The 12412-nt window shown below is 40.0% G+C and overlaps 1 protein-coding gene across 4 annotated transcripts in view; it reads right to left on the minus strand.

Annotated features, from left to right (window-relative positions):
* The window catches only part of MYO1D (myosin ID), a 320801-nt gene that overhangs the window by 134409 nt on the left and 173980 nt on the right, over positions 1-12412 (minus strand). Inside the window, exon 17 of one of the 4 annotated variants that reach the window (XM_044744537.2) lies at positions 6588-7294. The exons of 2 other annotated variants lie outside the window; for them this stretch is intronic. In XM_044744537.2, the coding sequence (XP_044600472.1) occupies positions 7142-7294 (153 nt within the window). In that variant the 3' untranslated portion in view covers positions 6588-7141. Of the gene's footprint in view, positions 1-6587; positions 7295-7423; positions 7475-12412 lie in introns of those variants that run through there. One more of the 4 variants, XM_070482764.1, reaches the window with a different exon arrangement.

The raw sequence follows: 12412 nt of genomic DNA on the forward strand, positions 1-12412 counted from the left end.
GAATCCAATGGTACCACATGCTTATAAATAAAGGCAGCAGGCCTTCCTCTTGCCCACCTAACCCAGCCCCTCGCCTTGCAGTCTTGTTCTACACACACTATTTTAACTGCTTCCTCTGGTACTTAGAAATAACACACACACACTGTTATCTCTCGGTCAATCCTTTTAGACACTATCCAAATTACAGAAGTTGGTGATTTCGCTCTCTCACCATCATTCTTATCTCTCCTCTTTCCATCTTCCCAATAATTATATCAAAAGTTTTAGGTCGATAGTGTTTACATTATTACATATGTTATACTAACTATATTATATGTGGCATAAGTACTTTGCATAATATATGTATATATACTATATAGTATATATTACATATAACTTTGGTTTACCTCTGTGCTAAGGACTATAACATAACTACACTTTCTTTACTTTGTCACGTAGATTTGTTTTTACTTATAGTTAATAACTGTCTCACTTTAAAAATCTGCTTTATTTTCTATATAATTTCTACATAATTTTTGCCAAACGTTCTAACAAACTCATTAAATGATCAGCAATAATTTTCCCAATCAAGCACACCAATTGAATCTTTTTCTTTGATAGTCCCTATGTCCTTATGCTCTTTTGGCTCACTGCACAGTTCCTATCCTGGGACTTTTGTGTTTTTTTTTCCTGGTGAGGAAGATTGGCCCTGACCCAACATCTGCGCCGATCTTCCTCTATTTTGTACGTGGGATGCTGCCATAGTATGGCTTGATGAGGAGTGTCTAGGGATCTGAACTCATAAACCCCAGGCTGCCGAAGCAGACTGCACAAACCCAACCACTGCGCCACCAGGCTGGTCCCTCCTGGGATTTTTTCAACTACTCTTCCATGTTGGATTCCTGATTCTTGAACTTATATCTTTCTTTTTCTTGGTTTTCCTCCTTCCAGTAACTTCCAAGAAGAGTGCACAACTCGTAAATTTCTATTCTTTGCAGTTTCCTTGAGAGTACGAAGCAGCTGCCTAAAACGTTGCCTGTTTCTTGGGGGACAAGAGCAGAGTAGTTGAGAACGGGCTCTGGACTCAGACTGCCTGTGTTCAAATCCTGGCCCCACTCTCACCAGCGGGGCAAACTTGGGCAAGCTCCTTCATCCCTCTGCATCTTAGTTTTCTTATCCGTAAAATGGGGATGATAATGGTGCTTATCTTGTAATAGTGTTGTGAAAATTAAAGAAATTAATACACATAAAACCCTTAAACTAGTGCCTGGTGGGTAGGTGGTGCTCAACAAGCATTGACTGTTAGGAGTATCTGAAAGTCTGTTCTTTATTTGCCTTTAGCAGGCTGTGCTACTTTCTTTCTCTTATGTGCAGATTTTTTGCCTCAATCATGTCAGCGTGACCTGGAAACTCTTTAAAGAATGTGAGCCATTCTTTCTCAGTCTACTATTTGCCCCCGAAGAGTGTTGGATTTGGCATAATATTATTCTTCCACCTATAATATGGCCTGGATGTCCATGGTCTATACGCCTTCTCCAGTCTTTCAGCTGCCCAAGAGGAATGGAAAGAGAGCTGGGGCTTTGGGTAGCTGCATTGAGTTCCTTCCTTAGAACTAATAAAATAAACGCATCAGAGGTTTGCTTCACTGAGTCTGGGGTCTATTGCAGTCTTTTGGCTTGCTTGAGGATAAACATTCTTTTTTCCACATCTTGTGGAGCTTTTCCTTGGTTCAGCTGTAGTAATTATTCCTAGCAGATGCTTCCCCTATTCCTCACCCACTTATTGATATATCAGAGGCAGGAAAGACGGCAAACCTTCTTGTCTCTTCTTGCCTGGGGGGGGGGGGCAAAGTCTTCTTGATGGAAGAAAGGGTCCCCAACAAAGGTGTGGGTTATTCCAAGACTTCCCCCGGCATACTTTTATACCTAATGCCAACACCTTCAAAAGCAATGAGACTTTTCAGAATTCCCTCCTTGTACATCTTCATTTTCCACTCTTCTCTTTGAAAAATACGTTGATTTTTTTAGCACTTTCTTTCAATTTGGTCCAATTTTTCTTTTTCTGTATGACATTTCTCAAAGTTTATAACACGAATTTGGGATCTTTTCTTGGTTTCAGAATTGATGGCATGCTCTTTGTTACTTTTACATTTTTGTTAATTTCAGCAAATTTGGGGGAAAGGCATTTTGCGAGCCTGCAGGGATATCATCAATTTTATCAGAAGTCCCTTAGGTTGTATTTATTTTTTAACATCACAGAAAAAGCTGCATTGAAAAACCACAGAGGAAAATGATTCTATGCAAAAAATGATTCATGTATTTTTCCTTATAATCTAAGCATATTTGGTTTAAACACATATGCTCCCACAAAAGTTTATGTGTCTGTGTGGGGAAAGGGCGGTTGTGGATTTTCCCACCAAGGGTCAGCAGGTTGGAATTTAAGATGTAGGACAGATTTTTCCATTTCTCTTTTTGTTTAAAACAACTTAAACTGCTGGGTTTTTCAAGAGCCAGACAGAGCTTACTTCCACAGAGGACTTTGCCTGATGATGAAGCATCAGAAAGCAGAAAATTAAGTGTTATATTCAACAAGCAAATGCTTAATATTCATTTGCATATGCCTCGAGAGGTTCAGTAAACAATAACAGAGCAAAAAAGGGCCATCATTAAAACAATATTAACACTAAAAGTGGAACCAACCAGACTTCACGTGCTGTAGGACATGATGCAAGAGAGTGGCAGCGGAAAGCTGAAGGAGATGTGATGGGACCTGGGAGGGAAGGTAAGCAGAAGGTATCAGGCAGAGAGCATGACAGAGGAGAGGGCAGGCGAGCTATTTCTCAGCTAGAAAAGAGCATCGAGGCAAACAGGCCGACTCAGAGGGAAGACCGAGAACATCAGAGCGACGGCACAGACATCCCTGCTACTGAGTGTTGGATTCATCTCCTCGCTTCAGTAACTTTACCCTCTGTAGTCAATTCTCAACACAGCAGCCAGAGAGGTCCTTTTAAGATCAAATCAGATCACGTGCCTTCTCTGCTTAAAACTGCCATGGCTCTCCATTTTCCTCAGAGTGTAAAGCCGAAGGCCCTCCTCCAGCCTCCAAGGCCCACGGGATCTGGTACTGTTACCTCCCCACCTCACCTCCCTGTTCTCTCCCCGTGACTCCAGCACACTGGGCCCTGCTGTACCCTGCACAGGCCAGGTGCTTCTTGTCTCAGTGCCCTTGCGCTAATTGCCCCCTCTGCCTGGAATGATCTTCCCCCAGATACCACACGGCTCACTTCCTCACCCTCTCTGTGTCTCGGCTCACCTTTACCTTCCCGATGAGACAGGCCCTGGCCATCCTATTTAAAACCTCAGCTTGTCTCCATCCTATCCTCCTCCCCAGTACTCTCAGTTCTCCTTACCGAGCTCCATTTTGCCTCTTGCCTCCAGCACTTAACACCTTCCGACACATCATGTAATTTACACATTATTGTATTGTTTATGCCCCCTCACTGGAATTTAAGCTCTATTAGGACAGGGATCTTTGCCTCTTTCGCTGAGTGATGAATCTCCACTGCCTTGAACAATGCCAAGGACATAGTAGCCACTCAGTAGTATCTGTTGAGTGAATGAATGTTTTCAACTTCATCTTCCAAGCCTGATATTGAATCTTTCATTTTGGCTGTCATGTTTTCTGTTTTCAAGGGCTCTTCCTTGTTCTTCAAATATTCCTCTTAAAAGCATGTTGCTCTTGGTTTATGAACACAACATCTCATCCTTACTCTCTGAGGATAGGAATCAAGGTTTGATTTGTACACCGCTCCCTGCATTGTACCTGTTCCCTCTAAACCCCTTCTCCCACTTGTCTTGGTCTCAGCCTTTTGTGCTAGAGGCCTTCCTCAAGCATCTGGGATCCCTGGCCATCCATTCACTGAAGAGTGAAAAGCCACTTGGAAGCTCTGTACTTTATGAATGGTGGACCCCACTAGAGGATGATTAGGTGGGGACCGACCAACCATCTGTGGGGGATCCCAGAATGTCTGTATCTTAAAGCGTTTTCTCTTTGCTGCCAGCATTCTGAGTGAACGGGAATGGGGGGAATCTAGTATCTACACTTTCCCTTAATTTCCTTGGTTTCAGTATGGTGTCTGACCCTCTCATCCACTGTGCCGGGGGTCCTCAAGCCCAGAGCTTCTCTGGCTCAGTTTCCTCAGAGTAAACTTCGTGTCTTCTATCAGAATGAAGCTGAGGTAGTCACCTGGCTTTCTGAGGCCTGGGAGGAGACCTGGGCATCTAATTGGTCTTTATACAGATTTTCAACCAATCTCCTCCTTCAGCTGTACTCCTCACCCCTACCCACAGAGGTACCTGGTCCTTCCCACTCCTGAATCTTTCTACAGCCCCGTGGTTGGGTGAACTGGCTTGCTTGTCTGCCTTCTTCACTGCAGGTGCTTAGACTTCAGCTTTCTCCACCTGCCTGGGGGAGCAACCACACGTTCACTTACTTCCAAAATTATGTTGGTGCCTCTTGTCTGCTGTTGTTTCCACTATGCTTCTATTTGTCCTTGTGGGTTTCTCCAATTTTTATCCCTTACTGCTCATTTAGGGGTTTTGAGAGGGAGTGGATATAAACACAATCTGTCATGTTTAACCAGATGTTTTATAATGCCATCTTAACTTTACCATGTTTTCCTCTAGTGCATACTTCCTCAGTGGTCAGGCATTTCAAAGCAACATCTGGCAGTCATTAAAGTACAAGATACACTTTGCAAAAGATGTAGGATTCTAGGTTGCACTCTATTAAGAACTAGGTCAATTACATATCTTCAGTTTAGCCTCAGAAATAAACACAGGTCAGCTTTCCTTCCTTTCTAGTTCTCCATGTTTTATTCCCCCTAGTTCTTATGGGTGTTGGGCCCTTTCTGTTGTGTTCTCAAACAGTTCCTGGTGCTCTGAAGTGGATATTCACCTTGTTTCCAAAACCAGAATCCTTCACATCCTTCAAAATTTCAGCTTTCCAGCTTCTCTGACCCTCCCTGCCTAGGGACAACTTTGAGGAAAGCATTCTTCTTCTATTTCTACCCTTAGGTCCTCCATACTTATTCTGGCAGAGTTCTGACAGCTTACAGTTTTTAAGGAGCTGTGGTAGAGGAGAATTTATTTAGGTATCAGTTTGAACTCTGAGCAAACTGTAAAATGCACAAAATCTATCTTTGGTGTCCATATACCCCATCAAATTAGAATATGACAGTGGCATTCTACTTGGAATATTTCATGATTGATTAATGAAGGCCTGGTACCTTCTGGGAGTCATTTTAAAGGAAGACTCAAAGACAGAAAAGTCCTCCTGAGTTATTCCCGTTGAACTCAAATATCCCTATGAGGGACAAAATGAATAAAGACTTGTACTATTTTTAAAATGCCAGTGCCCATTTTTTACCTGAATAGGTTACAGTTAATATGTATGGAGAAGAAAATAAGACTCAGTGCATATAATTTGTAGATGCTTAGCATAAATTTTAAGACAAAATTCCTCAGTTTTATAGAAAAATTAATGGTATTTTGAGATGACCTAGACGAAAATTAAGAAGTAATGAAATAACCAAATCTTCAGTCAATAAACAAATGTAAAGCCATTAAAATAGAGAAAGAGACCACAAAAAAAAGCATGTGTGAGTCTGATCATTATAAGCTGTCCTGATGAGCTTAACTATGTGTGTGGGCGGTGGTCTCTGGTTGGTGGAGTGTAGTTTAGAAATGATCACCCCTGAGCTGCTTTCCTTGGGTCTGGTAGACTAACGTGCCGAGTTAGTCGACCTGTGAACCTTCATTTAGGACTCGTATGTTTTATAGATGGCCTTGTCCAGACCCATTAGCCTAGCAATTCTTTAATGCATACAGCTGTTGTCTACTGATGACCTCTCTACTGTGACGATGCCATGACCTCACAATCTCCTTGTGACTGTAACTTCAAGAAGCAATTGAACCTCTTGGTCAATCGCTGTCAGAAGACCAGCCCAGCATGAACTCTCTCAAAACCCAAATTGCAATTGTTTTGAAGACAAATGAAAATAAAATCACTCGAGCTAACAGGTTAAGGAATTCTGACAGGCCTTTAGAGATTCAATCTTGTTCAAAAGTAAAACACTGTGGAGCTGTACTGAATGATTGCTTTCTTTTGTTTTGTCTTCTTAAAAGTGGAGGTACAAAATTGATAATTCATCTTCAAAATCTCTCAGGTCAAGGCTTTTCAAAACCGCTTTTTGACACACAACAACAGGTTCTGGTCAAGTATGTAGGCATTTGAGCAGATCCAGTGAGGCGTCTTGGGATCTTCTGGCTTTGTCTGAAGATGACTACTGCCTCCCCACCCCCAGATCCACCTCTATCTAATACTGAGCTGGCTCACCACCTGGGCAGGGCTCACGCTGGACTTTGATCTCGTGTAACAAACACACCGACTCTCCTTTTTTTATGTCTAGCCTCTCAAACATGCAGAACTCCTTGAAAAAGTAACCCAATACACCTTTGGTTCAGATGCTTACAAATAATCTCAATTTTGAATGGTTCTCTACATGACTCAAAAACTCAGATAATAACTGATATTTGAAAGGACCAGCTAAAGGTGCATCCTAACTTTTATTTCTATAGAGGTCCAAAAGTGAATTCTGGAACATAGGGCCTTTGAAATGCTCCTTGAAAAAGGGGTTCCATTTTCAATGGGTTTGGGAAAGCTGCATACTGCAATTCCTTTCTGGAGAATCATGAGGCACATTAGTATATTAAAAGCTCTGACAAGTTCTATGTACAGATTTTAGCTTTGACAGAACTTAGAAAACATATTTGACTAAAGAATCCTTTGTACATGGATTACTCATGCATTTTGAAGGGGGTCAAAATACGCTACCTCCAAATATGCGACTTTGGCATAAGCATTATTTTGAGCATTATTCATTCTACAAGAATTTCCCAAATTCCTACAGTAATGTGGTTTCTGTAGGGAATACAGAGGAAAACAGGAGATACCTATGAAGTCCTAGGAAATACTAAAATGCTACGAGATAACTGGAAACAACTAAAACTAATCCCTTAAAAAGTAAGATCTGGTCAAACACCACAACAGTGTAAACCTCCAGGTAACGAAGCTTGAATTCCTCTGCCAGAGTGAGGTCGTTTCAAGGAAGTCCAGCACTGCCCAGAGGGACAGCTCCCTGGCTGGCCTCGTGTGGAGGTGGAGTGGAAAGAGTCGGCCCCGGGAGAGGCCAGCTTTCCCCAAAGACTACTGGAGGAATCGGGCAATCAAACTCTGCAGTCTTCAGGTTCTTCACCTGTAAAGCAAGGATGCAGACTAGATGATTTATAGGAGTACGCACTAGGATTCTATCATAACAGCTACTGATAATGAGCAAAAATTTAAAAATGTTATTTCAAAGGTTCTTTCCGATCCAAAGTGCACATGGAACTGACAACCATTATCTTTGATTTTCCTCTGATTGCTGGTAACACCCCTAAGGGAAGAGAGGGGAAACATTATTTCACTACTATGGGCCAGGCCTTGCGCTAGGCACTTGATATACATTAAAAATGGGTATTTTAAAAGCACTTATTATTGACATAATATTTGTATAGTGCTGTTACATGTTTCTCTTACTAATAATAAACCATAAAGAAAGCAGGGAATACATTTAACATAAGTTTAAGTTATGCATAAATATATTTTTGATGGCAAATGCTTGGCTTTGGAAAACAATCATTTTTCAGACCTATGAACCCTGCTTCCACAGAGGAATGCAATTAATGCTCACAGCTCTTGCTAACAGCCTGGCTCTAGCTGCAGGCAATGGTAGATGGTGCTAGTCTGGTCTTTTGTTTAGAGCAGTCTTCCTCTACAAGTCCCCGTGCCCCAACACGCCATCAGTTACCAGTGCTCACTGTGATGGTGATACTGGGTGAAGACGCTTCCTGGCAGGGGAATTCAGAATCTTTGGGGAAGAGAATAATCTGGAAAAGGTCCCTTGGATTATTTAAGGTAAACACCAAATATGCTTCCTCTGTTCATTTTCTTGTCTTAGATTATAACTGATGTAAGGGGGAATGGCAGGATAAGAAAACATCCACTTATTAAGGACAGATGCTTTCTCAACAGTTCAAGTTTACAAAAGTTGAGCATAATATGATTAAATAACTATGAAGATCATTCTGGGTCATAACTTAATTCCAAAAAGAAGAGAAAGAATACAGCTGTGTTGTTTGGGTGGTTTATCATAATAGTAGGTGATACAGGTGATCAGAGCAATAAGTCTCTCATGCTGAAATAATGTGGTGATACAAAAAGAAATGTCACTATTCAGAGAAGAATCTAGATAAAGTAAAATGCTAGACTTGCTCAGAGATATTGAGGTTTTATATCTGCACACATAGCTGTAAATATCTTTATCAGTGAAAATCCTATCAGAAACATAACCTTGTACTTGTAAGTCTGAAAAATGCTGCTACCTAATCTATTTCTTCCCCAAGAAAAGTTCTACAACACAATGTTTGAAAATTGAGGTTCTTAGTTATAAACCAATCAAGTCAGAACAGATTTAAAATGGATGTCAACAGGAATATGATTAAATTTGCAACTAACTTTGGTAGAATCTACTTTTAAAATAAATTTAGGTTTTTACCAGTCATTTGTAATTCTTTTTTGTAAACTACGTACTTCTACTTTTTTATCCATTTTCTTTGGATTATCTTTTTTCTATTGATTTATACGAGCTCTTTATAAATTAAGGGAGCCATCCTTTTGTCATCAGTGCTTTAAATTCTTTTTCCAGTATGTCAATGGTCTTTTGATACTGTTTATAGTATACTACCACACGGAAGTTGTTTTTAACAAATTTTGTGGAGTCCAACGTATTCATTTTTTTCTTTTATGGTTATATACATATTTTATGCAAAACTGAGATGATAAATTAATCATAAAGTGCTTTGCAATGTTTTTTATTTGATATATCAGGCACATCTTCCCATGTGATCAAATATCCTCCTATAATCTGATTCTGAATGACCTCCTAGTACTCACTCAGACAGAGGCATAGAATAGTTAGCCAACCTCCACTGTGAGATATATTTGCTGTCTTCTACTTTTTTTTGCAATTACAAATATCATCTTAGTAGTATCACTGTACATAAATTCATGCACACAAATGATTTATGGCAAAGATCTAAAAACAGAATCGTTGTTGGGACCCATTTGCGTTTACAACTTCCACATATTAAAGTACCCACTTCCAAACTGCGCCACGTGAATAGTTAAAAGGAAGTAACTAAATTGACAGGATAATATCTTGTTGCTGCGATTAAACTGCTCTGATGATTAATGCTATTCAACTTTTAAAAATTCACTAGCTACTTTAATTTTTTTCTTTGGTGAATTCTCTCTTCATTCCTTTTTTGTCTATTATGTATTCATAATTTTACATAATGATTTGTAAGGGCTTTTATATATGAAATAAGCTAACGTTTTATTACATTTACCAAGATTTCTTAGCATTTGCCTTTTACTATCTCTTGGCCACAGTTCTGGATCAAGCGGCCAACTTGCAACCACGAGGGGGAGCCACACTGACAATGAGATGAGACAAGAGAAGGCCCAATGGAGAAGCTTCCTGCCGTATGAAGTATACCCCTGCTACACTCTAGTTTGAACTGTCTTTTCTTTTTTCTTTCCTGTTGCAACTGAACACATTGTGACAAAATGGCATTTTTTGAGCAACAGAAGTTTTAAATGTTTATGCAGGGAAACCTATCAATCTTTGCCTTTATGAAGTCTTGTTTTGCGGCTGCTATACTTGGAAAGGCCTTCTCTACTTTAAATTCAAATATATGCCCATAGCATGAATTTCTTTTATTAAAATGTAAGCTCTTGGGGCGGGGGATGCTCAATCACAAGTAAGAGACAGCCTTTATTTTACAATCACTTCATGAATGGCAAGAGATTGTGTCTATTCCAGTAGATTATCCATAATTAAAGATGTATGAAATGTCCACTAAAGCTCTGGTTTCTTTGAAATACAAATGAGTTACCAGCTACAGTCAATGAATATGACAGTAGAAATGCTCTATTTGGATCAAACTCACTTGAGTGGACTGAATCTAAGTGAGCTCCCACCTAGCTGGCATTAAGAAGAGTTAATATTGGAAATCTTTTTTTTTTTTGGTGAGGAAGATTGGCCCTGAGCTCAGATCTGTTGCCAATCTTCCTCTATTTTGTATGCAGGATGCCACCATAGTGTGGCTTCATGAGTGGTGTGTAGGTCCATGCCCAGGATCCAAACCCACAAACTGTGGGCCGCAGAAGTGGAGCGTGTGAACTTAACCACTACGCCACAGGGCTGGCCCCTAATATTAGAAATCTTTATGAGGATGTCTCCTCTGAAATAGTAGTATAAAAAGTCACTAGGAAGTAATCAGAGAAAAAATATATGTATACACACATACACACCCCCCCATACAGATGTGCACACACAACACACATATATAAAATTTTCTGATAGCAACAGGCATAAACTACAGTGAAAAGGGTATATACTACAGTTTTTAATATACCAGTCATAATAAATCAGCAGTTTCACACAAAGTCAGAGTGAGCATATCTTGAACTCAGAGAACAAGTCAGACTGCTCTTCAAATGAACACTGGCATTAGACGGCCCCAGCAGTTCTTTCTGTAGGTGAACCTTGGAAATATTTTAGGATCATCAAAATCTACTCTTCTCTTTGGTCTTTTTCATTCATCTCAACTGGCTTGTGATCAATATTTTATGGAACTCTTCCATAGCTGCCCCCCAGGTGTCCTTCCACAAAACCGAAACCCAAATTCCAGCTGAAAGCTCGCACGGACGTGAACCCTGCTGCACTGAGCCTTGAAGGAATGGACGTGCACTAGTGACAAAAAGGGACAGAAGCACAGACGCTGTAGTGATATTGCTTAAAACACCTTCTGAATGTTCAAGCCCTTTCCTGCTGCAGATTTTTTGCTTCTGTATTTCCTTCCGCTTGATTCTTCTCTCCCTGAACTTTTCATAGGGTCAGATGCTTACCATTCCTTAGGTCTCAACTTAATGTCACCTCCTCAGAGAGGCCTTCCACGACCAGCCTATCTGAAATACATTTCCCTTGCCCTCTGAATGACTGCTCCAACTCAGCCCTTCCTTTCCTTGTAACTGTTGCAGTTTGTAATTATTTGTTGACTTTCTTTGCCTCACTCTGATTACAATGTCTGCTCCCGAAGGAGAAGGAGTATTTCTGTCACACTCATCACTGTATTTCCAAAGAGAGCCTAGCAATAAGCACATTTGTTGAATGAACGAATACTTACTGGCTTGAATACTAAATATCTTTATTATGAGTTTAAAAGATGACTTGCTTATCTATTAAAAAAATGCCCCACACAATGTTTTCGATCCAAGAAGGGTTCAGTAATCTCAGGGTTTAAGAGCTCACTTAAAAATAGACAGCTCATCCTGGTACACATCTGTGAAGATAAGCTGAGCAAATTATGAAATGTTCAAGGAAGAAATACCATGGCGGCTGCCACACAGTTCTCAGGTCTTAATGGAATTTCAAAATCAATGTTGATGGTTGATGGTTCTAGAACAGTCTAACATGAATAAACATCAACTTGAAAAACTGTTGCCAGTTTGCCAATGAGTAACCTAATGCATGAACAAGTCAGGTTTTCAGTGAATACTGCTTTTATGTTAAAAGAATTTCACAAAAAATGAAAAAAAAATTTCATCTTAAATAAGTTAGTTCTGTTATAGCTATGAAAATGTGGATATTCTAAATTAAATTCCTACTTCCCCATTCATTTCCGTGACAGACTTTTTCATGAAAAATTGCCCCTCTGCTTTTTTTTTTTCCTTTTTTGGCAAAAATAGACACCTCAGTGTCACTGCATTTTATCAAGTGACCAAGGAAAATGTGACATGGTGCATCCTTATTTTCTTTCTTGAAGTCAACAAGACTGAGAAAGAGCCCATAAACTCTACTCTGTATTATTCCATTTTCCACTGGGCCTGTGAGAATGATAATAATTCCTCTATTATGGAAATGAGAGGAAAGAGGGGGAAAAAAACTAGACTAGGAAATTCTATCAAATTCAAATACACAAATATTGTATACTGATTCTCAAATTAACAAAAATCAGATTGCAATTAATGTATGACGAACAAACTCTTGGTTAGGTTACCTACATGAACTAGCTATTTAAGCTCACAGGCCAAAGATGACACGAGACGATGTAGTAATTAACGCCGCTTTGGCTTTAACTCAGCGGCTGATGGGTATTTTCCAGGTCACTTCTCTTTCTGAGAGGCTATCCAGCAGATAGTCTGTTCTTCCAAAGGGGCAGAAAACTCCTGCTTCTTTTTCACACCTCCACGGAATCCAGAGTCACTA

Source organism: Equus asinus, chromosome 13 (assembly GCF_041296235.1).
Source record: "Equus asinus isolate D_3611 breed Donkey chromosome 13, EquAss-T2T_v2, whole genome shotgun sequence".
NCBI classification, from domain to species: domain Eukaryota; kingdom Metazoa; phylum Chordata; class Mammalia; order Perissodactyla; family Equidae; genus Equus; species Equus asinus.